This window comes from Triturus cristatus, chromosome 1_2 (assembly GCF_964204655.1).
Source record: "Triturus cristatus chromosome 1_2, aTriCri1.1, whole genome shotgun sequence".
NCBI classification, from domain to species: domain Eukaryota; kingdom Metazoa; phylum Chordata; class Amphibia; order Caudata; family Salamandridae; genus Triturus; species Triturus cristatus.
This window is the reverse complement of record NC_140580.1, coordinates 9,927,940-9,955,259: the sequence shown is the minus strand read 5'-3', so window position 1 is coordinate 9,955,259 and position 27,320 is coordinate 9,927,940. Positions and strand designations below refer to the sequence as shown.

The window sequence follows — 27,320 nt, the reverse complement described above, 5'->3', positions numbered from 1 at the left end:
CCACCCTGAGGTAAGGACAAAAAAGGGAGAGCCTGATAGGGACCCGTCTCAGCGCCTGCTTTTTAAGAGCTGCCGGTGCTGAGCACCCGCTGGACCCGGCCCACTTAAAGCCCTGCCTAACATGGCAGGCTAGGCTAATCAAAAGTGAACATAGTTTACCGGTTTGCAATCTCTCACTCACCCCTAAACTCCATTGATTATAAATTGTACATATTGCACTGCCTTGTTAGAAAAGATCATTCAGCCAGTGCTGCACCCATATACAAAATGGATATTCCTATAGGTAAATCCCATCCTAGAGACTATCTTAGATTATGCACTCTAGAAAACATTAGTATTGTGTATTTTGCTATGAAAATATAAATACAGGTGTATATCTAGGTATATATTTGCACTGTGTATTAAACATGTACGAAGCATGCACGGCTCATGCAGCACTACGCTATCACATATGCCTTCGCAGCAGTACTAAGATATTATGCCACAAGACAGCTGCTCTAGCTTTGTAAACGAGGATGTTCTAACTCAATGATGTGGCAGTGCGTGTGCTTCGATGAACCTCAAAACAGCAAATTGGATAACAGCAGGAGACAATGTTGGACTTAATACATGACTTTGGATTATAATTATCATATGCCTCTAGTTCTCCAGCTGACACTGCAGAGAAAGAAACCAATGCAGCAATTCGAGTTATCAAGCCATCCGAGGAATATTTTTCACTCTCACAATTGTTAAAAAGAACTGAGCTTTATATATAAATTAAAAAACTCAACTGAAAAATATATGTATTTCGATTAAAATATGCATGACCCTCTGTACAATTACATATGTGCTTCAAACGTCTGCTACAGTATTACACTATCTATATCTAAGCAGGTAGATATAGATAGATTTGAGTGTCCGTATGATACTAAAGTACCAAGATTTGCTACATTTTTAGGGTCATTGGTTGTCAGTGTTTACATGAGGTCCCTCAAAAGAATGGTTAGGACAGTTGATGCGGTTGCATTGGTTATGTGGCAATACTTTTCAAAAGAAAAATACCCACATATTGCTTATCTTTGGAAACTTAAATCCCTATTATGAAAAAACACATCTACATGAGCCAACTGACCAAGGCTTCTACATCTGGTGTGCAGTTTACAAAATGAATACAAAATCAATTTTGTTTACTATTGCTGTCCCTGCAGAGAACCACACTGTAAACTAGATCAATTGAAATATGCCGTGATATGCCTTCACGTATATTCTATTTGAGCTACATGGATACCACAATTATGGATTACTCTTACACATCAGTTAGCATTTTTGTTATATTTACACAGTTTGTGTTTGCCAGGGCGCAGTTGGCAGGTTTGAGGTTCTCCTCTCTAATGTCTTCAGTGCTGTTATTGGCTCCTTCCTGGATTTCCATGTAATCAGATTTACTAACGGTGGAGGCACTTCTGCTTTTTAGCAGGTCAGGGGACAATGGTATCTTTGGGCAGCTGGTTACTTGCAAATATTGTGCTTGCTCCTCCCCTTCGGTCTCCCGGTGGTAAAAATAGTTGAAATTGGACACAATAACTGGTACTGGTAGGGCAATTGTTAGTACCCCGGCAATGGCACAGAGGGAGCCGACTATCTTCCCTCCGATGGTGGTAGGGACCATATCTCCATAGCCCACTGTTGTCATGGAAACTACAGCCCACCAAAAGGCATCTGGGATACTGGGGAACTGAGAGTCTTCTTCGTCTGCTTCTGCGAAATAGACAGCACTCGAAAACAAGATGACACCGATAAAAAGGAAGAAAATGAGGAGGCCCAGCTCCCTCATACTGGCCTGCAGTGTCTGGCCCAAAATCTGAAGACCTTTAGAATGCCTTGAGAGCTTGAATATTCGGAACACTCTCACCAGCCTAATGACTCTGAGTATCGCCAAGGACATTGCTTGCTGACCCTGCTGGCCGTCTTCTGGCTTTTCGGCCAGCTCTGTTCCCAGGGTGATGAAGTAAGGGATAATTGCTACAATGTCTATTATGTTCATTATATTGGTAAAAAACCCAGCCTTACTTGGACAAGCGAAAAACCTCACTAGGAACTCAAAAGAGAACCAAATTATACACAGTGTCTCTACAATGAAGAATGGATCTGTAAACGATGTGGACTGATGGTAGATCACGGTAGTGTTGGAGTTTGGATGATAACTTACCACGCTTCCATGCATGTCTACATCATCATCTCGGAAAATGGGCAGTGTTTCAAGACAGAAGCTGACAATGGATATTAAAATCACCATCACAGAGATAATTGCGATAATCCTGGCTGGACCAGAGCTTTCGGGGTATTCAAAAAGAAGCCACACCTGTCTCTGGAATTCATTATCAGGCAAAGGCCGCTCCTCTTCCTTGATAAAGCCTTCATCTTCCCTGAACATCTCCATGGCCTCCTCACCAAGTTCATAGAACCTGATCTCTTCAGAGAAGATGTCCAAGGGCACATTGACTGGCCTCCTCAACCGCCCTCCAGACTGGTAATAGTACAAAATGGCGTCAAAGCTGGGCCTGTTTCTGTCAAAGAAGTACTCGTTTCTAAGGGGATCAAAGTAGCGCATCCTCTTTTTGGGGTCCCCCAGGAGGGTTTCTGGGAACTGTGCTAGTGTCTTGAGCTGTGTTTCGAAGCGCAATCCTGAGATGTTGATGACGACTCGCTCGCAGCACTCATGGTCTGCTTCAGGGTCATAATTGTCCTGGGGGTGGCCTGCCAAAGCCGCAGCATCATCTGTGTGCTCTCCAGTGGCAACAGTCATATTTAAGATGGACAGAACTCGTCACTATCGGTGTTTTTGAGAGCCCCGGGTCCAGCTTGTCAGACACATCAAATCATTGTTTGTGAGATCTGGAAGATTGATCTGGGGTCGCTTTTATTGGCATTTCGGGTGCCTTTCAACCTGGAATAAAAAGGTTGCATTAGAACCTATTGAACATTAATTAAAGGTCACGCAAAGAAACCAATAAAGTGGAGTTTATGAAACATAGTTGGAAACATTCATAAGAACCATACTGTCGCACGGCAAGATGGCGGCTGGTCGACCAGCCGAGTGAGCTGGTGTCGAGCGCTCCTCTGGTTACCTCCTCCCGCAGTCTCCCGCAGTCTCTTACATTTTTATTTTGGGGAATGAATTGCGAGGGGTCTGAGGAACTGGGATTGAAGGCTTTATGATGTAGATGTGATCGGAATGATTTGGAGGCTTGCGCTGCTGGTACAGAGGGACTCATTGTGGATACATCAATGGATTTGACCGCGACGTTTCTCTGTGGCTGCGCTGCTTAATCACTCTGGATATACGGACGGTGGAATGGCGCCGAAGCAAGCGCCGAAGAATGTTAGGACCCGTGGAACTACGGGTGTTGCCGGCAGCGCGGTAAAAGAGGGGAAAGACTTGTCATTGGGAAGCAGCGGTCAAAACGACCCGAATTTAAAAACGGCATCAAACCGGGGAAGCAGACCGTACCCTCCATTTTTAAAACTCAGACTGCTAAAAATAAGAAATCTTTGACCGGAGGGGAGGACACGAAGAAAAAGGAGAGTATTGGTGTATCTGTTACCGGTATGTCTACAGCAGGTTCGAGCCCAGGTTTGATTTTACCATCTACTATGACTGTGGGGGGACACATTTTAGAGAATTTATCTGGGTAGACAGCTGTTATCACGGGCCCTGAGGCCAGCTCAGATATTGTTGAAACGGCACCAATACAAAGCAAGGCATCTGAAGGGGTTGAACCCAGTAGGAAGGTTGTGTCACCCAGCTATGGCATTGTGGGTCCTGTAGTTTCCTTAAAATATACGCAAGGAGATGGTGTTTTGGAGGTTAATGGTGTTTGTTATAGTAAGACTGTTATGGATCAATCCAATCTGCAAGAAAGACATCAAACTGATCTTGGTAGAGAAATTGATGTATTGGATAAGTTCTATTCATTATCAGACCCCTCCTCATCCTCTGAGGATGTAAATCGGAGTAAAGACTGGGCAGATTATGAGACTGATAGTGCTGGCTGGCCATCCGGTAGGGGAAGCCAGGAAGATACATCCTCATTCCAGACAGGAACTGTTCGTAGAGCTAAAGAACAGAGAAAGTATGAAGATATTACTTCTAGTAATACACAGGGGTATGTAGGTTCCATGGTTTGGGACTACTCTTTTTCTACTCCGGTTGGTAATACCCTACTGGCAGAAGTCGGTGAAGCTCTGCCTATTACAACTCCAGCTCAAGATCTTCCGAAAGAGATAACTTTGGACACAATATACCAGACTATTATGGCTCACCGTGCTGAGACAAGGCTGGAAAGTGCTCGAACCCAGGGGGCTTGTCGCAAGGTACAGAATTCCATCAGAAAGGTAGCCAAGGCATGCTCAGATATCGCAGCCAGGGTTGGTGAGGCAGAGGGGCGGATCTCCATGCTTGAAGATGATCTGGCTGTGCAAAAGGGGCTCACAGAGGCACTTAAAGCACAGAAGGATGACGTGACTTGGAAACTTTCTGATCTAGAAAACCGGATGAGACGGAATAACCTTCGGATTCTGGGTATTCCAGAGGGGACTGAAGGTGTTGACATCAGTCAATATGTTATAGAACTGTTTTCAGAAGCTTTCCCAGAGCTAAATCAGTGGGACTGGAAAATTTAACTACAACGAGCCCACCGGTTTCCTTTTAAAATGCGACAGCAAATTGGACAATCTATAGAGCAACCCCGGGCTATCTTGATCTCTCTAAATAATTTTTGGGCTCGAGAAGCTCTATTTGATCTGGCCAGGCCAAATAAGAAAAGAGTAGGGAAGGGTTGTGACTTTTTTGTAAGGCCAGATTTTTGCCAGGCGACAGTTGAGCGAAGGTGGCAGCTTCGCCAACTGATCTCTTTGTTTCAAGCAAAAGGGGCACAAGCATTTTTGCTCAGTCCAGCAAAACTAAAAGTGCTATATCAGGGGCAGACAAAGTTTTTTGTTTCTGAAGTTCAGGCCAAAGAAGTTTTGCACTCAATTCAACATGCCATATAGGCATCTGTATAGTAATTTCGAGTTGCATTGCTCCTTTTTTTGTTACCTATTTGCAGGCCGTGCCCTTTGGGTTCGATTTAGGTTGATGTGGGTTATGAGATGGTTCATGGCCTTGTGACGAATTTGAGCTGATTTTCTAATAATATGTTTCTCCATTTTTTTTTCTTAGGGAGGGGGGTTTCCAGCGGGGGCCTCCAGCTCCTCATCACCAGGGACCTATGGTCCCTTTGCCGTGTGAAGTGGGTGGGGGTGGTGGTTGGGGGGGAGTGGGTGGTGGGGGTAAGGGTGGGGGAGGGGAAGGGTGTTGCGGGGTTGTTGGGGGGGTTAAAAGAAAAAAATTCCACAGTATCATGCTTTCTGAGTAAAATTCTTTTTTTGATCATGGATCTGGTACATTTCAAAAGGTTGATGCAGCTGCTTTATCTATGGCCAATTTAGGTTTGCGAATCTGTTCCTTTAATGTATGTGGGCTTAACAATTACAACAAAAGGAAGAGAGTCCAAGCTGAACTTAGGGCTATTAAACCCGATATAGTTTGCTTGCAGGAGACTCATCTCCCCTGGGTGAAGCGGCAGAATTTGACTGATTTAGGGTTTATCACATTAGCAGCATCTAAGCAATCTAATATGGTTAGAGGGGAGCGATTTTGGCTAGGCACACTGTGGTGACAGCAGGCTGTCAGTCCGTAGATATTCAGGGCCATTGGGCTGTTTTGGAGTGTCTAGTCGGGGATGCAAGATTCACCTTATGTACTGTCTATGGCTCTAATTTGGACGAAGCCATGGTTTTGGAATATCTGAACAAGGAACTAGCGCGATGGCCTACACCACTAATTTTATGTGGGGATTTCAATATTAATCTGTCCGGCAATATGTTACAATCAGGGATCCAGGATTATAAGGGCAGAAAGCCCAAAGTTTATAAAGCACTAAGCCAGTTACTTTCTGATCATGGGCTAGTGGATGTTTGGGCTACTCTGCACACTCAAGAGCCCGGATTCACCTTTTTTTCTTCCCCTCATAATAAGCTGGTACGATTAGATTTTTTTTTTACATCTCCTGGGTTGGCTTCCGATTCTTTAATACAACTTTATCCTAGGGTGACCTCTGATCACGCTCCAGTGACAATTAGTATTCCTAAAGTTGCGACCTTTAAGCCCGATAAAAAAATTTCCTTTGACAGGAAGCTTTTATTGGATCCTTCATTTGTTTCTTACATGAAGAGCTGGATAAAAGATTATTTTCAAATAAATAGACGGTCAGCCTCGTGTGATATGGTTTGGGATTCGTTTAAAGCTTGTTTCAGAGGCGAAGTGCTGAGCTATAGCCTTTTTCTACAAAAACAAGCTAAGCTTACCATGTTGAATTTATGTAACCAACTAAAAATAGCGGAAGAGAGTCTGTCTCGTGGCATAGCAGCCGGTAATGACCTATCTCATGTATTGGATAATTTGGCACTATGTAAATCTAATATAAATTATATATGGTCTCAAGAAATTGCTTTTAAATATCAGATTTACAAGAAGCAATGCTACGAATACGGTGAAGCTACGGGTAGGTGTCTTGCCCAGAAGATTAGAGCAAGAGAAGCCCAGCAGAGAATACAAGCTATTAAAAATAGCGGGGGCCTAACGGTCCATGACCCACAAGAAATTCTGAAGGTTTTACATGCCTTTTACTCGGATCTTTATACTGAGCAAGGGCCTGTGGATCTTCCCTTAGATTTGGGACTCCCCCCCTTGCCTTGGGAACAGTTGGGCAGTGAGGGTATTGAGCTTTTGGATAGTCCTTTTACTAGCGAGGAGTTGGAACAAGCCCTGAGCCCCATGACAGGGGGCAAAGCCGCAGGTCCTGACAAACTCCATATGGAAGTGTACAAAGTGTTTTTTCAAGATCTTAAGGAAGATATGTTGGTCACGTTTCAGGCACCTCGTTTGGGTTGCACGCCTCGAACCTGGAAGGAGGCTCATATAATAATTTTTAAGAAGAAAGATAAACCCGCTGACCTTCCTGGGTCATACCGTCCAATCTCGCTGGTTAACTGCGATGGCAAGCTCTATGCGAAGTTGCTTGCTAACAGGTTGGCGAAGGTCGTGTCTCCCCTGGTTTCGATACGTCAACACGGCTTTATTCCAGGGCGGGCGACTGTTAATCATATTAATAGAGTTGTGACCCTTCTCGACATCGCACAGGTCGAGTCCAGGACCCTGGGGCTTGTCCTGCTCGATGCCGAGAAGGCATTTGACCGTGTGGCCTGGAATTTCCTATGAGGGTTTTACAACTCATGGGATTTGGTCAAGGGTTTGTTCGGGCCTTGAAGGTTCTGTACCAATCTCCTACAGCTAAGATCTGTACAATGGGGTACTGTTCTAAGGACATTGTAATTTCTAGAGGGACGCAACAGGGGTGTCCGTGCTCTCCGCTCCTGTTTGCGTTATATATTAACCCTTTTATAAATATGTTAGAGTTAAGTCATCACATTCTACCCTTCATGGTACAGCACGAGCATTTTTCTGTCTTGGCGTACGCAGATGACATTGCGGTCTTAACAGCTGACCCGGATACAGCTTTGCCTGAAATTGAATATCTAGCTGGGAAATTCGGAGCGGTCTTAGGCTATAAGCTTAATACAACTAAAACCCAAATTGTCTGTACAGATCGCACACGGGTTAGGGATTATAGAGTAGTCGAGGAAGCTACCTACTTGGGCATCAAAATCAGACCTTGCTTAAATGATTTAGTTCAGATCAACTGGGACCTTATTTTGGGAAAGACTAAAGCTACATTAGAAAGCTGGGAGAGCCTGCACCTCTCATTAGTCGGGAGGTCTAATCTTTTGAAAATGGTTATTTTGCCTAGGGCGATGTATTTTTTTAGAGCAGTGCCCTTAGAGATACCTAAACCTCGGATTCAATATCTTCAATCACTTTGTGCAAGGTATCTCTGGGCCCTGGGGAAACCTCGGAGAACGGTTAGATTTATGATTCCGCCTTTTGACAGGGGTGTGTGGGCAGTATCGGATTTCTTTTTTTATCATTTGGCCTGTCTGTTGGCTAACATGCGTATTTTATTGTCTGGGGAAGAAATTAGTAATCCGGCGGAGGTACCTTCCATTTATCAAATGGTTCTTGGCCCTGCGACTTATAACTCTTTCTTTAATAGGCTGGATGGCAGCTATTATAAGAGGACACGCTTTAAAGTTTTGAGGGCTGCTTATGGGGTATGGAACACCGTTAGAAGACTTTTTCATATCCCCAGGGTGTCGTTTTATAAACCAATGTCGGCGGATTTATTACTGCCTTCTATTTTTTGGGATCATATTGTCTTGGAATGGAGATTAAAAGGTATTGCACGTCAGGGGGATTTTTTTTCATTAGATGGGGTGTGTGTTTCATTTAATAGTTTAAGGGATAAATATAAAATACCAATTACACAATTCTATAAGTTTTTACAGATTCGGGATTTTCTTAGTAAACATGCCTCTGCCTTAACCCCTTATAGAATAGTCGATGCTATCATCCGTAAGGAAAGGAATGGGTCTTTGTATCAAATACTGCTAACCAGCAGGGCTGATGACCTGGATAAAGTCAACCTTAGGTGGCTAGATACTTTGGGATACAATACGATTTCCGTACAAAGGTCGATAGAAATTATTCGGAAAGTTTGTCTTTCAGCTTCACTGAGGGTGCAGCATTATAAAACAGTTTTTAACCTTTATCGTACTCCAGCCGTAATGATGAAATGGGGTGGTGCTGGTAATAATGTAAACGATGGGAAATGCTTTCGCTGCAGGACTGACAATGCTGATATTTTGCATATATTTTATTTATAGCTATGTCAGTTTGTGGGCGATATAGAAAGATTTTTGTCATTAGTTACTAGAAACCCAGTCAGAATTTCAGCCAGTATGATGCTATTAGGGATTGGGGAGGAACTAAGGGATGGTCAATCCTTGTCTAATTTTTGTTATTTAATTTGTATCGCAACAGCAGTAGCTCGACTGTGGTGTGCAAAGTTCTATAATATTTTTAATTTAGAAGTTAGTTTATACTCTGTTAAAAGGCCTAGTAGGGAGAAATTTGGCCTCACTATTTGGAAAGCCATGATCAATCATACTGGGAGGTAGCTTTATTAACTTTTCTGCTTTTATTTACGTTTTCCCCTTGGGGTAGTGTTTTTTGATTGAATGTACCTTATCTTGTCAAATTATTATGTTTTCCTCTCTTTTTGTATTGTCTTTTGATACTGTGGTTTCAATAAAAAAAAAATTAAAAAACATACTGTCGCAACGGAAGTGCTAAGGTAGAAATGTAGTAAGCCCTCCAGGAAATGTATGGATCCCAGACATAAAACACAACTGTTCTGTTTTCTAACACCTACTTACACTGGTAGTGCAAAATAACGTATTTACTAATGATTTCGCAAATATTTGCTCAAACTACCAATCTACCCCGTTAAATGTCAGGGCTACATAAGCATTATTATTCCGACCTGTCTTCTGTGTTTTTATACAATATCATCGTGACTGCCAGAGGAGGCAACTGCACCCACGTGACTGATCGTGTTGTCGCCCCCTGGCTTTAGCATTCGTCACTGGAAGTGGGTATGACGTACAGGAACAGTGGCATGCCAATATAAACATGAAGTTACCTTAGGAAGCAAGTCGGGGGTCGCCTAGCAACACAGATTATTTGGATCGGTTTCCAGGGAATACTAAATATGAACACCGGCATCCCATAACTTGCCGTTTGCCAAGTTAGCACATTTGATGAGTCATCATCTGCAGGGGAGGCCCCGGAATGAGCCTGGCGACTTTGCGCGCCGTCAGGCACGAGAAGCTCCTGGTCCCCTCAGAACCTCATCCCTTGAGGGAAGAGGCGCGTCTGTGCAGAGCCTTCTGCCGAGGCTCAAAAGATGCTAAACTAAGCAAATGCCGGTGTCCCTTGTGTCCTCGGGCGGAGTGACGCGGCCTGGAAAACACAGCGGTGAGGTGGAGGGAGCGCCGAGAGCCGCCTCTGCAGAGAGCCCGTGCTTCGCAGCCACCGTCTCAGCCCTGCGGTCCTAGGCGGCTTCAGGGATCCTCATGCTTCTGCAATGCAACAAACAAGGCACACAGTCAGTAGCCGCGCAGGCACGTCCTTCTCCAGCCTCCCTGCACAGGAACTCATCTAGGACATGCGTGCGCATCGGCCTCCCTGCCCCTTACCCACTTGCTCCCCCAAAAGCCCAGCAACGTGATTGTTGTTAATGCATTTTCTGCTAGAAAAAAAGGCAGCTATCCATTAAAACATGGTAACTCCTGCCCTTCCTTTCAAGGGGCCGCAAGATGGTGGAAATAAAGAGTAAATAACCATTATTGTCATCATTCCCGATGAGTGTATTATTATGACAAGTATTAGCATCACACTTATTACTAAGCTTATCTGGGATATAGATTCTATCATCGTTCTTACTGATGAAACTATTATCAATACAATTACTGGCCTGATTTGTATTGCTAATATTGTGTGCATTATTGTATTATTACTGTTATCATTCAAGTTGTATTATTCATATTAATTCAAATTCAAATTCAAATTTATTTTATTATGTTTTGGCACTCCAAAGAGGGCCACACAAACAAAATACACAAAATACATGTACATATTCCATCATAAGAAGAAAAAGGTAAACAGTTACAACACTCTCCGTTAAAAAGGACATACTACGACACAGTCCTCCTTATTTCATCAATAAATATCTAAAAAACCTTTAAAAAAGTTAAAAATATTGAAGCAAAACATTTAATTGGGAGGAGTATATAAAGCCTTTAAAAAAGAATTTGCATCAAGAATTCCCAATTGTAAACAAATTGATCGTAGCCACTTTAAACGAAGTGAGCGCAATGCAGGACAAATAAACAATACATGAGTACAATCCTGTGCGGACATATTACAAAAATTACATAGGGGTGAAGATCCATACCATTTAGCCAAGAGAGAATTAAGCGGCAATAGATCTTGCCTCAAAAGAAACCAAAATCTCCGAATGCCGTGTGATAAATTCCAAAATACATAAGATTGAGCAAGCTTCCTAGAATACGTGTTAAACAGAAGGACGCTTCGCTTCTTGGCTGTCATGGATTCTTTATCCCTCGTGAAGCAAAGAGTCCAGGAAGCCTGTTTCAAAAGAGATTTTAGTTGGGAAGGAGAAATAGTAAAGATAGAACTCTCATCTAATTCAAGGAGTGCCACAGCCTTTCTGAAATTCTTAACAATTTGAGAGTGCTCTTTAAAACTTCCCAGTAATTCTCTCTTGAGCAGGGATCTCAGAGTCCCCATTTCTCCTCTAGCGAGGCTGGCGACCCAACGTACTAATGCAGACAGGGCCTGTACCCAACTGCTACGCAGACCAAATTCAAGTCTAAGAGCAGCTGTAGAGCAAGCAGAATTCAGAGAGGTTAAAGACCTTAATAATTTTCCTTCAATCATATGAAGGAAGCCCCAGTGTTTTAAATCGACCAATTCTATTCCATATAGGAGAGTAGAAGGGATTTTTGCCTTATAAACCTCTAGTAAAAAAGCAAAGTGTCTTCTCCCTGTAGCGGAATAAAGAGCACTCAAGCTTTTGCCTTGAGACAGGGCTTTACGAGAGTTGTTATCAATGTGCTGCCTCTCGCTCAGGTTTGCAGAAACAATTCTTCCTAAAAAGGTATATGATTTAAACACTTCCAATTTCTGCCCACCTACTGACCAGCCATAATTCTCGAATTTAGATTTTTTCCTCCCCGTAATGCACATAACTTTACTTTTTGAGGCATTTATCCTCAAGAAGTGGGACTCAGCAAAGTCATGTAAAGCCTGCAGACGATTAGCTAGACCTTTAGGGGTTAGATCTAGAATTAAAATATCGTCAGCATATAGAAGGCAGGCTATAGGATAACCCCCCACTACCGGGGCTATGCCAACACAAGATGCAAGTGAAGTTGGAAGATCAGCAATATACAGGGAGAACAGCAGAGGAGCCAGAAGACAACCCTGCTTTAAACCATTAGTGGAGGGAATAGCCCGCGAGAGCCCCCTTTCTCCACCCTGTAACACTCGACACCAAGTGTCCGAATGTAGAGATCGTACTAGGTCTAATAGAAGAGAGGGCATACCCAATATAGCTAGCTTTCTCCACAGCAAAGGACGATCCACTTTATCAAATGCTGTGGAGAAATCAATAAAGGCCGCATAGACTCCTCCGCCCCGAACTCTTACATATTTATCTAGCATAACCTGCAGGGCTGTAAGGTTATCCAAAGTACCATGCCCTTTGCGGAAGCCCGTTTGTTCAAGAGGTAAAATCTGGTTCACCTCGACCCAATCGGTAATTAGAGCTAGAAGGCATTTGGAAAAAACTTTTCCAATAGCATCAAGAAGGGCTATCTGACGATAGTTCATTGGGTTATTCCTATCTCCCTTCTTGAACAGGGGAACCAAAATGCTCCCCTTCCAAGAGGATGGCACAATCTTACTGGAAAAGCAAGCTCTAAATAGAGGAAAGAGAATCTTACTCCATAAGACAGGGTCTAACTTTAGTATCGAAATGGGAAGTTCATCGGGCCCCATAGCTCCAGAGGAGCGCATATCCTTAATGGCCATTTCAATGGTTTTCTCTGAGGGGGCTTCAATGGGAAGCTCAACATCTCTAGGAGCTCCTAAGGAGCATTCACAATCAAATGCTACGCCATTCCCAGCATAAAGGTCGGAGATAAACGACACCCATAACGATTCAGCAATAGGAATAGGATGAGGGCTGACTCTAACTCCACAACCCTCTCCAATGAGAGACCAAAATTTTCTAACATTACCATGAACAACCGCCTCCCGTAAGCTTATCCAAAGAGAATCCTCTTTTTCCTTTTTAAGTTTCTTCTTAATGCGACTTCTCCTTCTTTTTAACAGATATATTTTGTTTTTTAATTCAATAGATCTGCACAGAAATTGTTCCCGCACTAACCTATTTATCGCCTTATTTAAAGGGATCAAAGAACTGGGAACGAAGCTCCTTTTTTCAGAAAAAGTGGATCTATTAGCAACACGAATAACCTCCTTCATGAAGTTCTCAAAATGAGTCAGTTCAGAACCCTGCCAATCATTCAATTCTAGGATAGTTTTTCCTAAAATACATTTCAGGCCCTTCCTGGCTTTAAAATTCCAAAAACATCTTCCAGTATTCTTATGAAAATTAACTATATCGCTATTAAGATACCATGAGTCTGAACTTGGAAAAAATAAAGACAAATTTATAGTAATCACCTTGTGATCACTAAATAATGTCGGTAGGACTACCAAATCTTTTACAGAAGAAAAGATATCATAGTCAATGATTACATAATCCAAGATTGACTGACTGAAGGGGGATCTATGAGTATAATTGGCAGGAGAATCAGAGGGGAGCCTACCATTCACTATTATCCCCTCAGTTGCAGAAAGTTCTTCCAATAACAACTTCCCTCTTTTATTAGTTTTGATTTTATTAGGGAAGAGAATCTGAGGGATAAGGAAGGCTTCTTCTTTACATTTATTTCTAAATAACTCTAAACTAGAGTTAGAGACCTTACAATTAAAATCACCGACTAACAGCACATGGGGGGGTGTATCTAGCTCTTTAAGCTGTTTAATATATGAAAAGACTTGCTTCAATAAAATATTAAAACATTCATCTGGGGGAATATATACATTTATTATAACTAATGAAGTATTGGTACCCCTACTTGATAGCGAGCGGAGGGTCACTGCCTGAAAGAGGTTCTTTGGGTCAACATAATGTGTAAAATTCCATTTCAAACTATTTGACAAGAGGCACGCAAGACCACCTTTTGCATGCCCTTTCTTTGATGGTGATGCCCTTGCCTCAAGGACAAAATAATCTTTCCCTGCACATAAACTACTAGGACACCAGGTCTCTTGGAGGCAAATAATACTAGCTTTCATGGAGAATAAATATTGAAGTTTCTCAGGATTATTATGTATCCCGGCAGCATTCCAGGAGATAACTTTTAAACTGTTGCTAAAGATGTTGAAAGAGCTTAGGATTGTCTAAGGTTTTAGTAGACAAAACCCCAGGCAACCAATTCCACTGAAAATTATCTTTGTTTGGGGGAATATTCTGGGAGAACGAAACTGGCATTACCTGCGTCACCCGGCGAGTATTTTTAGAAACAGAGATCTTTAATTCATCATATAGGGAAGAGAAAGTATCTTGATCATTGCCCTGCTGAGAGAGTCTATTAAGAGGGGAACAATTTCTCCCAAAGGGGAGAACAGGTAAAACATCAATTCCCCTACACTGAAAACTCTCCGCCTGTTGCAAAATAAGATTTAGTATAAGTTTAGAGTAGAACTTTACCCTAACAAAGGGAGCGGATGCTGTTCCTAATATAGAAACTAAGTCGATATCATTTGAATGAATTAATTTTAGGCTCTCAATTTCCTTAAAATATTTGAGTAGCCATGCTCTATTTAGGTATAAGTCAGAATCGAATAAGGGTAAAAAATCTACTGTAAATGTGTCAACAAAGGCTTCAGGCATTTTTGAGGGCAAATGCTGGGGCCGAACCTCTCCAACATCCGAAGCAGGAAAAACGGGGGCACAAGAATCAAGGGCTACAGACTGCAAGGGGACCGGCCCAGGCAATTCTACCTCGGGTAAAGGAGTTGCCCAACTCCCTACTTCCGGTGGGGGACCATTCCCAGGGCAATCAGAAAAGGTTTCTGTGCCCGGAACTGGGGGCTTTAAGATATCAGAGGAATGGGAAACCACCTCCTTGCCCGCCGATTCTCCGGACATTTGGACCTTAAAGTCTAAAACCTGAGAATCCTCAAAAATGATTTGTTTCTGCTTTTTCTTTCTAAATCTACGGATTGGTTTCCTCTTTTTTCCTAAATTCTTTCTTTGTTTTCTAATTTTTCCCTTTTCAACCCCCCCTAATCCCTTTGATTCAGGTATAAAAATTGGAAATAGTTCTTTTTCAGCTTTTGGAGCAGCAATCTCAACGCTTTCTTCTTCAATTTCAAGGTCGCAGAGCTTTGCGCAATTAGATACGAGTAAAATGGGGGCTACAAGGGGCTTATTTTTAGGGGTATCCACGAGTTTATTTTGGATTGAGTTTTCATTTTCGTTTAAGAGCACACTACCCAACTCGTGCCCCTGAAGGCTTACTTTAGGAATTATATCAAGAACCTTTTCCGGAGCTTTTAACAATAAAGCTTTTAATATCTGAGTAACAGATTCCAGAATGCAATCGGAACTTCCCACAAATTTACTCAATAACTGCAGGATGGAGGCCAGCACATGTTCCAATGCAATCAAGGATTCAGAAATCGGTTTTTCCACTTTATCATAACCGAGCAAACCCTTATGCCCAGTGTCAGATAAATTAAGCAGTGGACTCATGGAAAAATTAGACTGAGAAAAAATATCTGGCGATTTTAGGGAGGGGGTACTACTAAAAAGAAAAAGACCAGAAGAAGAAACACCAGTCGGGGGTTTGATCACTTCAGGTAAGTTCAAAAGACCGTCAGCTAAGTATCGACCACAAAGCTCAAGGTCAATACTTGACAACTGAGAAACACCCTTACTGTCCATCATTAATTGTGAACCTCTAATGGGATCAGTAAGAGGAAGCTCTGTAGAAATGACTGGCACATTGGTTTGCTGCTCAATCTTGGGATAAAAAGAAACATCCCCATTATTTCCTGACCTATCAGGTGGCAATGGGAAGGGGTCTTCGGAAGGCGGGATATCTGATTGATCTTTTATCCCCCTACTAGAAACCGTCTTCTCCCAAAATTGAGGCAGCAGGGATTGACCCTTTAGTAGCGGGTTACTGGGAGATCTGTTACTAGGGGAAGTGGGTTTTGACAACATACAAACCCTATCCCCTAAAACTCTCCCCGAACGTAGTTTTTTGGCCGACATCTTTATACAACAAGGTACTATAACCCCAAATGAATACAATAAATATATGTTAAATTAAAAGAAGATGAAATATTTGAAGGTAAGTAACGAAGAGTTCCTGATCAACAGGAGAATGTGCACACCATAAATATATAATGGAAGTAATGCAGAGATTTTAAAACAGCGGCGATAAGTGAATGGGCCCAGACCAGTCTCCTCGAGCCTCTGAGGGCCACAGAGGGCCCGCCCTTTGCCCGGGCTTAGCCCGGCGCCGCCCGCGCGCGGTCCCGCGATGCGGGGGCTCTGTTCAAATTTATGCGCCTCCGTGCGCGTTGTTGGTGATGCAGGCGGCCTTCCGCCGCTAGGGCTCCTGGGGGCTGAAGTCCTGCACTCTGCGGCCGCTAGGGAGCACGACAGCGGCAGCGGCAGGAAAGTTAGTAAACCAGCACCAGAACCGATAAGAAGAACAAACAGGGTTTTGTTTCGCTATACCCAGGGTTGTGGAGTCGCCTGCTCAGCCGGGGCTCTGTTCAAATTTATGCGCCTCCGTGCGCGTTGTTGGTGATGTAGGCGGCCTTCCGCCGCTAGGGCTCCTGGGGGCTGAAGTCCTGCACTCTGCGGCCGCTAGGGAGCACGACAGCGGCAGCGGCAGGAAAGTTAGTAAACCAGCACCAGAACCGGTAAGAAGAACAAACAGGGTTTTGTTTCGCTATACCCAGGGTTGTGGAGTCGCCTACAAAGGCAGTACGCAGCGCCTGCGCTTTTTCCAGCACTATTCTGGCCTACAGGTAATGGAACATAGAAGAGTACTTAGCTGAAAGAGTTCATGGAGTGTTTCCACAGTTAAGTCCTCAGCCGTGCAGTCCCATGGGAGTTCTACTCCAAGACGTAGTTCAGGAGGAAACAGCGTGGTTTCAGCGCGTGAAAAGAAACAAAGACTATATGAGGATAAATCCTGCACAGGCACCGAGCCCCTTGACGGCTCCAGAAGGTACAACGGTGAGTGTTCCTTACACGCACAAACGCAAATGTAGAAAGGACGCAATCCGAGGCTTTCAAGCGGCTCTTGCTTTGGTCCAGCGCATTTATCTTTGGAATGCCAGCGACAACGGAGGATTAAAGGTAAAGGAAATCCAAGCCTTTCAAACGGCTCTAAACTCGCACTTTTCGGGTCTTGCCACGTGACTTCCGGTTGAGCGTTCACGCAAACGAGCTGTCTAGGGACCTTGCATCCGTTGGGTGCTTGGAGACTCCGGCGCGAGCAGAAAGTGTTTCACTGGAAACGATCTTAACATGTCTACTGTGCAGCCCCACCCGGTGCGCGAGCGGGCGGGAGGCGCGTGATCTCCACAGACACCTGCAGCCTTTGAAGAATGACACTTCCACTGATAACAGCGTGGCAAGGTATCTCGAGGGCTGCTGGCGGAATATGCTCCATTTAGAGCTAAAGGAAAGTGCTTTTCGTGCACGATGGCGGTAAACCCCAATAGGGCTTTGGAGGGGGGGCGAACATTGGGAGGCCTGCACCTCCGGGGAGGGGGAGGTGTTTGGGGGGGGAGGGGGGCAGCCGGAGCCCAGTTGGGCTTGTTGGGCTGCCCCGGCTGGTGGTTGGGCTACTTTTTGGCTAGAGGCCATATAACCGGCCATGTCGTGTCACCAGCCACCATTTTAATTTGACGGATTTGTGGGCAGAGCGCACAGTTGTCGGTCGCGGTTGGTGGATTGCGTGCTTTTCGCTTACTGCGGTGATCGGATGACGGGTTTACTGGATCCCTGCGTAGTGGAGGCGCTTCGGTTGCATCGAGGATGCGGGCCGCATGGACATGCTGTGGCCCGACGTCAAAGTGCAGCCACCTAGGAGGGCGGCGTTGCGGCGGCGGTGCTGGCTTGTGAGCCGCCACGTGCACGAAAAAGGGTAAGTGCAGAGGCAGGGGGCCGCGCCCGAACTGCTCACGCGGCCGCGCTGGGGAAGCGTGTTCGGGGCGGGGTTCGGTGTCGTGGCCGGCTCTGAGGTTCCGGGAGGGGGCAGGGGGGGCACTGAAGGTGCCTGCAGGCGGGCGGGGCCGCCCGAGGCCAAAACAGGTGAGGAGCGTCAAGCACTGGGCAGCGGGGGGCACACCACCGCGAGGGTTGACAGCGGGTGGGCCTCCCCAGTACTGATAGATAGTGACCAGGAAGGGGAGGAGGCAGGAGGGTCTAGCGGCGGGCAGGAGCTTCAGGGGAGGCGGGCGTGGGGGCCCACGCACAGTCCGCCAGGGGGCTCGCGAGTGGGGGTGGGGGGGCTGAGGTTGGGGTTGGGGTGAGAGAAAAGGGGGACGGCACGGGGGCGAGGGGCCCCCCTGGGCAATCCAAGGGGGGAGTGGAGGGGAGGGGGGCAGAGAGAGCAGTCGCAGAGGGGGCGCGTGGGGGCCGAAGCACCTATTAGAGGCGGGGGGATGGCTAGACAGGGCGCCGGAGGGCCTGCGCGCTCGGTGGTCGGACGGAGTGGGTTGGGGGCAGCCGCGGTGGGTGGTGAGAGGGGGGAGGGGCACGGGCCGGCGGAGCAGTGGGTATTGGAGTCTTTGGAGTGGAGCGATGGGGAGGGGGGGAAGGGGGCGTGTGGGGTGCTTGGGGTGGGGGGGGCCGGGTGCGGGCAGGCCACTCCATCGCGGCGGGGGGGCATTCCTCCAGTGCGTCGGGGGCAGGCCGGGGGTGGGGGTTCCCACGGGGGGTGGGTTTGGGGAGCGGCAGTGCGGGGAGTAGAATTAACCCCGGCATGTCAGACTCCACTTTTTTTTTTTTGGCAGGACAGTGTGGTGCGGCGCTCAGGAGAGTTTCATGCGGCTACAACTCACCAAGAGGAGACTTGGTCCCGGTGGCTTCACCCCGATGGGTCGATGCGGCCGCTGGGGGACTGGGTCATGGGTCCGACTACAAGGAACAGGACAAGGAGGAGAAGCGCGCAGGGCAGTGGAGAGATAGTGTAGATTTGGGGGACTTGCTACGCACATGTAGGGAGCGGGCAGGCTTGAGCAGGCTGGAGCCTGCGGAGGGCGGCCCATGGCCAAGCCGGTTAGATAGGGGCCGCGCAGGGGTATCAGGGCTGGAGTCCGAGGAGGACGGCCCATTACTGCTGGACTATGATGAAGAGAGTGTGGAAGAGGGAGAAAGTGTAGAGCAAGGGCAGGCTGGGGGGGCTGCGACTAACAATGTACCTAGTGTTTTCCAGAGCGGTGTGGTTCGGTTGAAAAAAGCAGACAGTGTGATGGCCCCACCTACACGACTGGTTAGGCGGCGGGATCCGGTGCGGACGCCGACCTTGACGCCAGGTAAGGCGCACACAGGGGCGAATGCGGGTGGTGTCCCGCAGGCCAGGGTCTCGGTGGGCACTGATGCAAGGGGGTGGGGGGATGAGGGGGGAGTGCGGTTGCGCAAAGGGGCATACGTGAAAGACACGGGGGTGGGGCCAGAGTCGGGGAGTATGGATGACACGAGTCGGGCAGCGCCGGTGGTGGAAGGGTCCGCGGGGTCGGCCGAGGGGTCAGGGGGTGGGAAGGAGGAAGGGGGAATGCCCAAACAAGGTAAGGAGAGCCATGACATCCCCGTAAAGAAGTTGCCATATATGGGCATCACGAAACCATTGGGGGCCCATTTGACGCTAGCGACCAAAGAGAAAATCTGGAAGGGCGAGTACGTGGATATTCTAAAGCTCCTTCATAGGGAGCTGACAGCGAAGGAGGGCTCCAAGGAGGAGGAGCTGGAGCTGGCCAAGAGGCCGAGGGTGCCGATGAATATCGAGAATTGATCGGCGGGGTTTTTGATTTTCGCTAGTGTGTACTGCGAAAAATATCCGGACAGGTCAGTCGCACTGTTCAAGTACATGGACGTGATCAGGCGGGCGCAGGTGACATACGGGGGATACGCCTGGTCCCATTACGATGAGTAGTTCAGGGCGCGGCTGGCCTGGGATCCGGAGGCGAAGTGGGGGGAGATTGACGCGGACCTCTACCAGCAGACCATGGGGAGGGCCAAATTCGGGAAGACGATTTACACGGCGAGCAGCCTTCCGCTAGCACCACGCCCCTTTCCGAACTGCCCCACCCGTGGGGGGGTGGGGCAGGCAGGAGCCACGGCAGGGTGGTCAGTGGGCACGTGCTGGGATTTTAACAAAGGGACCTGCGCCCAACAATATTGCAAGTTCAGGCACGAATGCTCCAACTGCGCAGGGCACCTTCCCGTGGTGCAAAGCTGGGGTGGGGCCGGAAGCGGCGGGCACGGACAGCAGTCCGCACAGGCGGGACAGCAGCCAGGGGGTAGAGAGGGCAGGGGGGGGGACAGGGACATTTGGGCAAAGGCTCTTACTCCAATTAGTCTGGATCAGCTCGACACAATGTTGTCAGTTTACCCTCGGACGGAGGACGCGGGACTGCTGCAATGGGGTTTTCGGGAGGGTTTCCGTCTGGGGTACGGGGGTCCGTTGGCTGCCAGGTGGGCCGAGAATTTGAAATCTGCCAAGACCCATGGCACAGTGGTGCAGGAAAAATTGGACAAAGAGGTACGGGAAGGGCGTATGGCGGGCCCCTTTCGGGATATACCTATGCGGGACCTGATCATCTCTCCTGTGGGGGTGGTTCCGAAGAAGGAGCCCGGTCAATACCGGCTGATACAGCATTTGTCCTGGCCGGAGGGAGCGTCAGTGAATGATTTTATTGTAACCAAGCTTTTCTCCGTGTCTTACTCTTCCGTGGATGTGGTCGCGATGGTGGGGACGGGGGCCCTTATGGCAAAATGCGACATCAAGTCGGCATTTCGGTTGCTCCCGGTACATCCGGAGCATTATCACTTGTTGGGGATACAGTTTGATGGGTCCATTTTCGTGGACAAAGCATTGCCCATGGGGTGTTCCATACCCTGTGCCCTTTTTGAGCGTTTCAGTACCTTCCTGCAGTAGTTTTTTTCGTGGCATACAGGCAAAGAGATGGTGACGCACTACCTGGATGACTTCTTCTTGGTGGGACTGCCCGGTTCAGCGGACTGCCGGCAGCAGCTGGACAGTTTTACAGAGCTCATGGGCTACCTGGGTGTGCCCTTGGCGCCAGAGAAAACGCAGGGACCCAGCACGGTGCTATAATTTCTGGGTATCGAATTAGATTCAGTGGCCATGGAGGCCCGTTTGCCTTCTGACAAAAAAGGGTGTATGCTGCTGTTAATTGACGCATCGCTGGCGAAAAGGAAGGTGACGCTACGTGAGATACAGGTCCTACTGGGGCACTTTAATTTCGCGTGCAGGGTGGTGCGGGCATGGCGGACTTTCTGCAGGCGGCTCGGCATGTCATTGTCGGGGCTGTCGCTGCCGCATCACCATATGTGCTTATCGGCAGGCACGAAGGCGGATTTGTGCATGTGGAGAACATTTTTGGAACACTTTAATGGTATTCCAATGGCCCCCGCGGAAGACTGGGACTGGGACATTACCATCTCTTCAGATGCGGCGGGGCGGGAGTTTTGGGCTGTACTGGCAAGGGAAGTGGTGCGCCGCGGAATGGCCGTCACACTGGAAGAGCGGGGGGAGAAGCATAGCATTTCTGGAACTTTTCCCATTGGTGGTGGCGGTGGTGGTGTGGGCACGGGCATTGGCTCACAAGAGGGTGACTTTCAAGGTGGACAATTTGTTGGTGGTGCAGGTCGTGAACAGGCAATCAGCCAGGGACACACAGGTATGCCGCAACCGCGAGGAAATGGTGCTCTTTTCCATGTTGATGTCGGGGATGTATTTCGGGGCTTTCAGGGTTTCGGAGCTCTTGGGTATACGGGGGGTGCAAGGGCTTCAGTGGGCTGAGGTGGATCTGCGGTCCAGAGAGGTGGCAGTTCGCCTGGGGCGCTCAAAGACGGACCAACAGGGAGCAGGGATGTGGGTGGCGATGGGGCCGGTAGGGGAACGGGAGGTATGCCCTGAGGCCTGGGGTAGGATTTTGGCAGCCGGGGGGGCCAGCTGGTCGGGGAGGTTTTTCGCAGGGAGGAGGGGGGCAAGGTGACGGTGGCTCAACTCATCTGGGTCTTGAGGCGCGCCCTGCAAGGGCCCGGCGTGGACCCCAGGCAGTTTGGGACCCATTCATTCCGCATAGGTGCGGCAATGGACGCAGCGAAGCAGGGGTGGGGGAGGGAAGATCTGATGCACCTGGGCGATGGAAATCAGACTGTTATAGGACATACATCAGGATGCGGGGCTCCGGGAAGGGTCCAGGCTTAATGTTCCTTCCTCGTTCTCACATATGTGTCTTTTCAGGTGCAGTAGCGGGGTCGGCATCGGAGGCTTTGTCCATTCTCATCATCGGGCATTCGTTTGTGAAAAGAGCCGAGCGTTATGAATGGGACAAGAATTACAGTTTAAATTTGGAGTTGGATCCTAGTTTGTTTTAGTGTCATTGGCAGGGGAAAGGGGGCATGAGATGGCACGAGTTGTTGCCGGCATTGAACAGGTCGATTAGAGGTGGGATTTGCCCGGATGTTTTGGTTATCCACTTGGGGGAGAACGACCTGGTGACCTGTAAGGGTTTAGCTTTGCTGAAGCAAATGAAGAGGGACCTTTTGGAAATTCGGCAGCAGTGGGCGGGTTGCCATGTAGTATGGTCCGAGTTTATTCCCAGGAGGTATTGGAGGGGGGCGGAGCGACCAGCGGCCATAGATAGGGCATGGAGGAAAATTAACAGAGATATGAGAAGTTTTTGCAGCAAGGAGGGTTTTGGTAGGATGGAGCACCCAGAGCTGCATTATGCGGCGGTTTCCTTCTTTAGGGAAGACGGGGTCCATCTGTCCCGCTATGGTATGGAGTTATACATAGTACAGGTGAAGGAGGTTTTGGACAGGGCGTTAGGCATCCGCAGATACCCGAAACGTCAGGAGTCCTAAGGGGGGGGGGGGGGGGTCAGAAAAGCCTATGCCCAGACTTTTCTGAGTGGCGTTTTTTTCCTGGGTAATGGTGGGTACAGCGGTTTGCAGTTACTGTTTATTGGTTGGGAAGGTCACTCTGGGAGCATGTAGGAAGGGGAAAGAGCATAGGGAGTGTACTTAGTTAGGTGAAGACAGGTTTAAAAGTTGCGAGTTTGGGGGTTTATAAATGTTTTGGGGGGGAACATTTTTAGGGGAGGGGAGGGAGGAAAGGTAGGAGGATAATATTTAGCGAGGCTTAGTTTTGTACGGCACAGGCCAAGGAATATTGATGTGAAGTGCACCTGTTTTCAATAAAGCAGCCTTTTCCACACCAACAAGCTAGTCTGTGGTCTGTGCTGCACCCCTCTCGGCCCAATAGAGCTTTGGGGGGGGGGCGGCCGACCATCGGGAGGCCTGCACCTCCCGGGGGGTTTTGGGCCGGGGGGGGGCAGCCGGAGCCCAGTTGGGCTTGTTGGGCTGCCCCGGGCGGTTTTGGGCTGGTTGGGCTGGTGGTTGGGCTACTTTTGGACTGGAGGCCATATAACCGGCCATGTCGTGTCACCAGCCACCATTTTAGTGGTTGTGACACGACAGCCGGCCTGGGAGGCATAGCGGTGCAAATTTGTCCCACCCTCCCGCCCTAGGAAGGGTTTTTTTTCTTTCGGTTATGGAGTTGCCGGAGGGTTTGTTGGGGTAGGTATGTTTTTTCTGAGGTTTTCTTCCCGGTGGTAGTTTTGTTGGGACCAGGTGCACTGGGGGGGGGGGGGGATATGTAAATTGGTTGTCGCTGGAAGCAGGTGCTGGTGTGGCGAAGAATGTTTTTGGGGACGTTTTTTTCCTGGGTAATGGTGGGTACAGCGGTTTGCAGTTACTGTTTATTGGTTGGGAAGGTCACTCTGGGAGCATGTAGGAAGGGGAAAGAGCATAAGGAGTGTACTTATTTAGCTAGGTGAAGACAGGTTTAAAAGTTGCAAGTTTGGGGGTTTATAAATGTTTTGGAGGGGGGAACATTTTTAGAGGAGGGGGAGGGAGGAAAGGTAGGAGGATAATATTTAGCGAGGCTTACTTTGGTACGGCGCAGGCCAAGGAATATTGATGTGAAGTGCACCTGTTTTCAAAAAAGCGGCCTTTTCCACACCAACAAGCTAGTCTGTGGTCTGTGCTGCACCTCTCTCGGCCCAAACAAGGCAGCTACCCATTGTAAACAACATGTTATTACTGTTACCAACTCAGCTGTGCACATTAGATCACTCAGACGCACGCACACACATACACACACACTCTCTCAAACACACGCACTCTCTCTCACACACACACACACAAACACACTCCCACTCTCTCACACACACAAACACACCCCCACACCCTTCAATGCAGTGAGAGTATGAACCTACGTGTTTAACTTAATGAAATTCAGACAGTTGGTCTGCAGCTTGCTCACACATCTCTACTGTTTGTAGCATGCTTGACTCGGGTGAATCTTGCTTAGAAATAAGGGCGCACGTGTTTCTGCGTCAGTGTTTCCCCCTTTGTTCAGCAGCATAATATTATAGCCGGAGTTCCTACACCCCTCCTCCCTACCCACACTGCTGCCCCTCCCGCCCTCACTCCGTGACAGACCCAGCAGCCGCCAAGTGCTCCTTCCCGCACATCTTCAGAGGTGGGAAGGTTTCCCCCGATTTGGAGATGGCCCCAGCTCCACTCCCTCCATCTCCTGCGGGGAGCAGGAGATGGAGGGAGTGGGGAGCAGGAGATGGAGGGAGTGGAGCTGGGGCCATGGTATAGGTCGCTGCAGCATTTGCGTCCACACAATGAGTATGGGTGGGGGCGGGGAAGACATTCCTGCTGCATATTCAAACCTGGCTCTCAGAAGCATCCCCAGTAACAGCGCCAGCACCAGGCGCCGACACAAAGCCATGCACAATACAGCCAAAGCACAGCGCCTCGCCGCTTTGAGGCTGCCTTCCTAGGATTCGCACATGCACAACCAGTATCCAATTGTGAGCATTGTTTTTTGTTCTGCCATGTTATGGCAATGGCTGGAGATACACAAGTGCCGTTAAATAAACGCTCATAAACATAACACTAAACATGTAACAGACCACCAGTACATACAAGTGAATATGTCATAGCATAGCATGTCATATCACAGTAAATCATGAGATCCCACCTTGCAATACTAAGCTATAGCATGCATAGAATGCTCTGCCACGCAGCAACAAACTTCACAAAATTATAGCATAACATAACAGATTGTGCGCTGCTATGGTTTCCAATGTCATACTATACCACACCATACAATGCCACAAAAGACCATAACAGATTATGCCATACAAGGCCACACATTTCCACTGAATACGAGACCTTGATATTTCATGCCATACCATACCAAACAGACCACATCATACAAGCCAAGATAGGCCATACTGCACAATAAAAAGCAATGAAATGTCATAGCATACGAAAACCAACCACGCCTTGCTTTGTGGTGTCACATCATACTATAACTTTTTTAGACCATGCAATACAATGATGCAGGTATTCCATACCGTGCCACAGTCTCACCGTGCCCGCCACATACTCACACGCATATCCCCCCTCACGCTACCTCTGCTTGTTACACGTCCATGACCCTCATCAACTTTACCACCATAGGACTGGGACCCGCGAGGGTAGGCTCTGGGACCAAGCGGCAGACTCTGCTTTAGGTTACGGGGCACGAGCCTTTCCTCATGCACACACTGCAGGCACGAGGCGCGGCACGCGTTCCCGGCTCCGCTGCATTATGACGGTGTGACCCTGAGGCGGCGATACCTGCTCCGACGCGGTGCTTGCATCATCCACCCCGGGCATCCTTTGTGCACTGGGCGCGGAGGCTGGGTTCGGAGCCGGGCAGCCACCGGCTCTCAATTGGCTCTGCAGTCAGGCATGCGGTGCATACATAAGGAGCCAGCCCTCTGCACTGTGCAGCACTGCTTACCTGCCAGAGACTCCAGCAACTTAAAGGGGACAGCGCTTGAAAAGAAGGCACGCCAGCGCCGACGGGGTCTCCCCTTCCAGAGTGCAGCTGCACGCGCACACCAGTAAACAACTGAGCACAAGCACTTTGAAGACTCGCGTGTTCTCTTCTGAGCGCTCGCACGTGACCCGAGGCAAATGAAATTACTCTCTCCCCCCGGGGCTCGGGATCTAGAGCTACCAAATAAAATGGGAGTGCATAGACGATGGTTAAAAGTTGACTTTTTCCAATGAGAACCGAGAGTGTACATTTACAATCACAATTGATGGACATTAATTGAGAAAAGAATCATATAATACAGCACAACAATAGCATGTTCCTGAATTGGGAATTAAACCCTTAATGGATTATGTATATTCTCTAAATTGCAGTGTTTTTTTTCCCTGTAAATTTATAGTGGCTTAAAGTGGTCCGAAGCAGCCAGACCAGCATTTCGCCGCTATGTCAAACACATACAGAACTTTAAGTGGGATGGGTCCTGTCAGTGCCAGACCCGACAGTAATTACAATCTAACATTGAAACAGCTCCCTACCTGACCGTATATTCATGTCCTTAACTTTACAGATAAAACACTTAATTTTAACAATCAAGTATGCAAGAACCCTTAGGAGAATCCATGAGAGTAATTCGGGTCTTGTTTATATTTCACATGTTAAATTTCATCCAGCATTCTCTGGAGCGATCTGACTTTTCCTTCTGCTGTTTCGTTCATGCAACATATAAATCTTGAATAGTGCACACTTTGAACTGAGTCACCGCGGGTGAGTTCAGGGTGTGGATGGCGTGATGGAGCACGATTGAGAAGTGATGTCCATAAATGGAAAAGGTAATCTAAGTATAAAGTCCATCCAGTTCTTGATCCTTTTATATCAAGTTGCTTATATTTGATGACTGAAAAAGAAAACAAAAACCCTTACCTGGCTACTGCCCACTTCTGTCTCTCCTCCGTCCTCTTCTTCTCTTCTTTCTGTCTGGACAATGCTACAATGCAGTTTGTGATTGGTCTGAGCGCTGTGGATCGACGCTCAGATGGGGACAGGGAGCCTGTGCATGTTCCCCACTAGCCTGTGTAAAGCAGCCTGAGTGGTGAACATGCAAAGTGCGCATGAATGTTTGGCCGGCCTGAGACGGCTGGCCAAACATTCATACGCACTTTGAGTGGGCAAATCCCTCCTCCCCCTGGCCCCTGCTCTGTCAGCAGAGCAGCCCCACCCTGCACCAGGAAATGGAAAACTCAAATGATAATAACGTTGGTTATTATCATTTTAGTTTTCCTTTTACTACTGCTCGTAGAGCAATGGGGTGACGCTCATTCACACTAGTGGAGGAGCCGCCGCTGGGGAGACAATTTGAATACATGGAAACATTTCTGTGTTCAAAGAAACCGATTTCAGATGAATCTAGCAAGGTTTCACTAAGCAACGTTTTTTTT

At 47.7% G+C, this 27,320-nt stretch overlaps 1 protein-coding gene across 1 annotated transcript; it reads right to left on the bottom strand.

The window, feature by feature from the left end:
• Positions 1-820: 820 nt before the first annotated feature.
• Positions 821-25,597, bottom strand: LOC146866626 (potassium voltage-gated channel subfamily A member 2). Its single transcript, XM_085614422.1, has 3 exons — positions 25,477-25,597; positions 9,684-10,122; positions 821-2,929 (listed from the first exon to the last, which is right to left on the bottom strand). The coding sequence occupies exon 3, from the start codon at positions 2,786-2,788 to the stop codon at positions 1,289-1,291; it is 1,500 nt and encodes a 499-aa protein (XP_085470548.1). The 5' UTR covers positions 2,789-2,929; positions 9,684-10,122; positions 25,477-25,597; the 3' UTR covers positions 821-1,288.
• Between the last annotated feature and the right edge of the window lie 1,723 nt (positions 25,598-27,320).

What these genes read in the sequence shown, in the direction of transcription:
- LOC146866626 (XM_085614422.1), bottom strand. Translation starts at nt 2,788, where the DNA reads ATGACTGTTGCCACTGGAGAGCACACAGATGATGCTGCGGCTTTGGCA.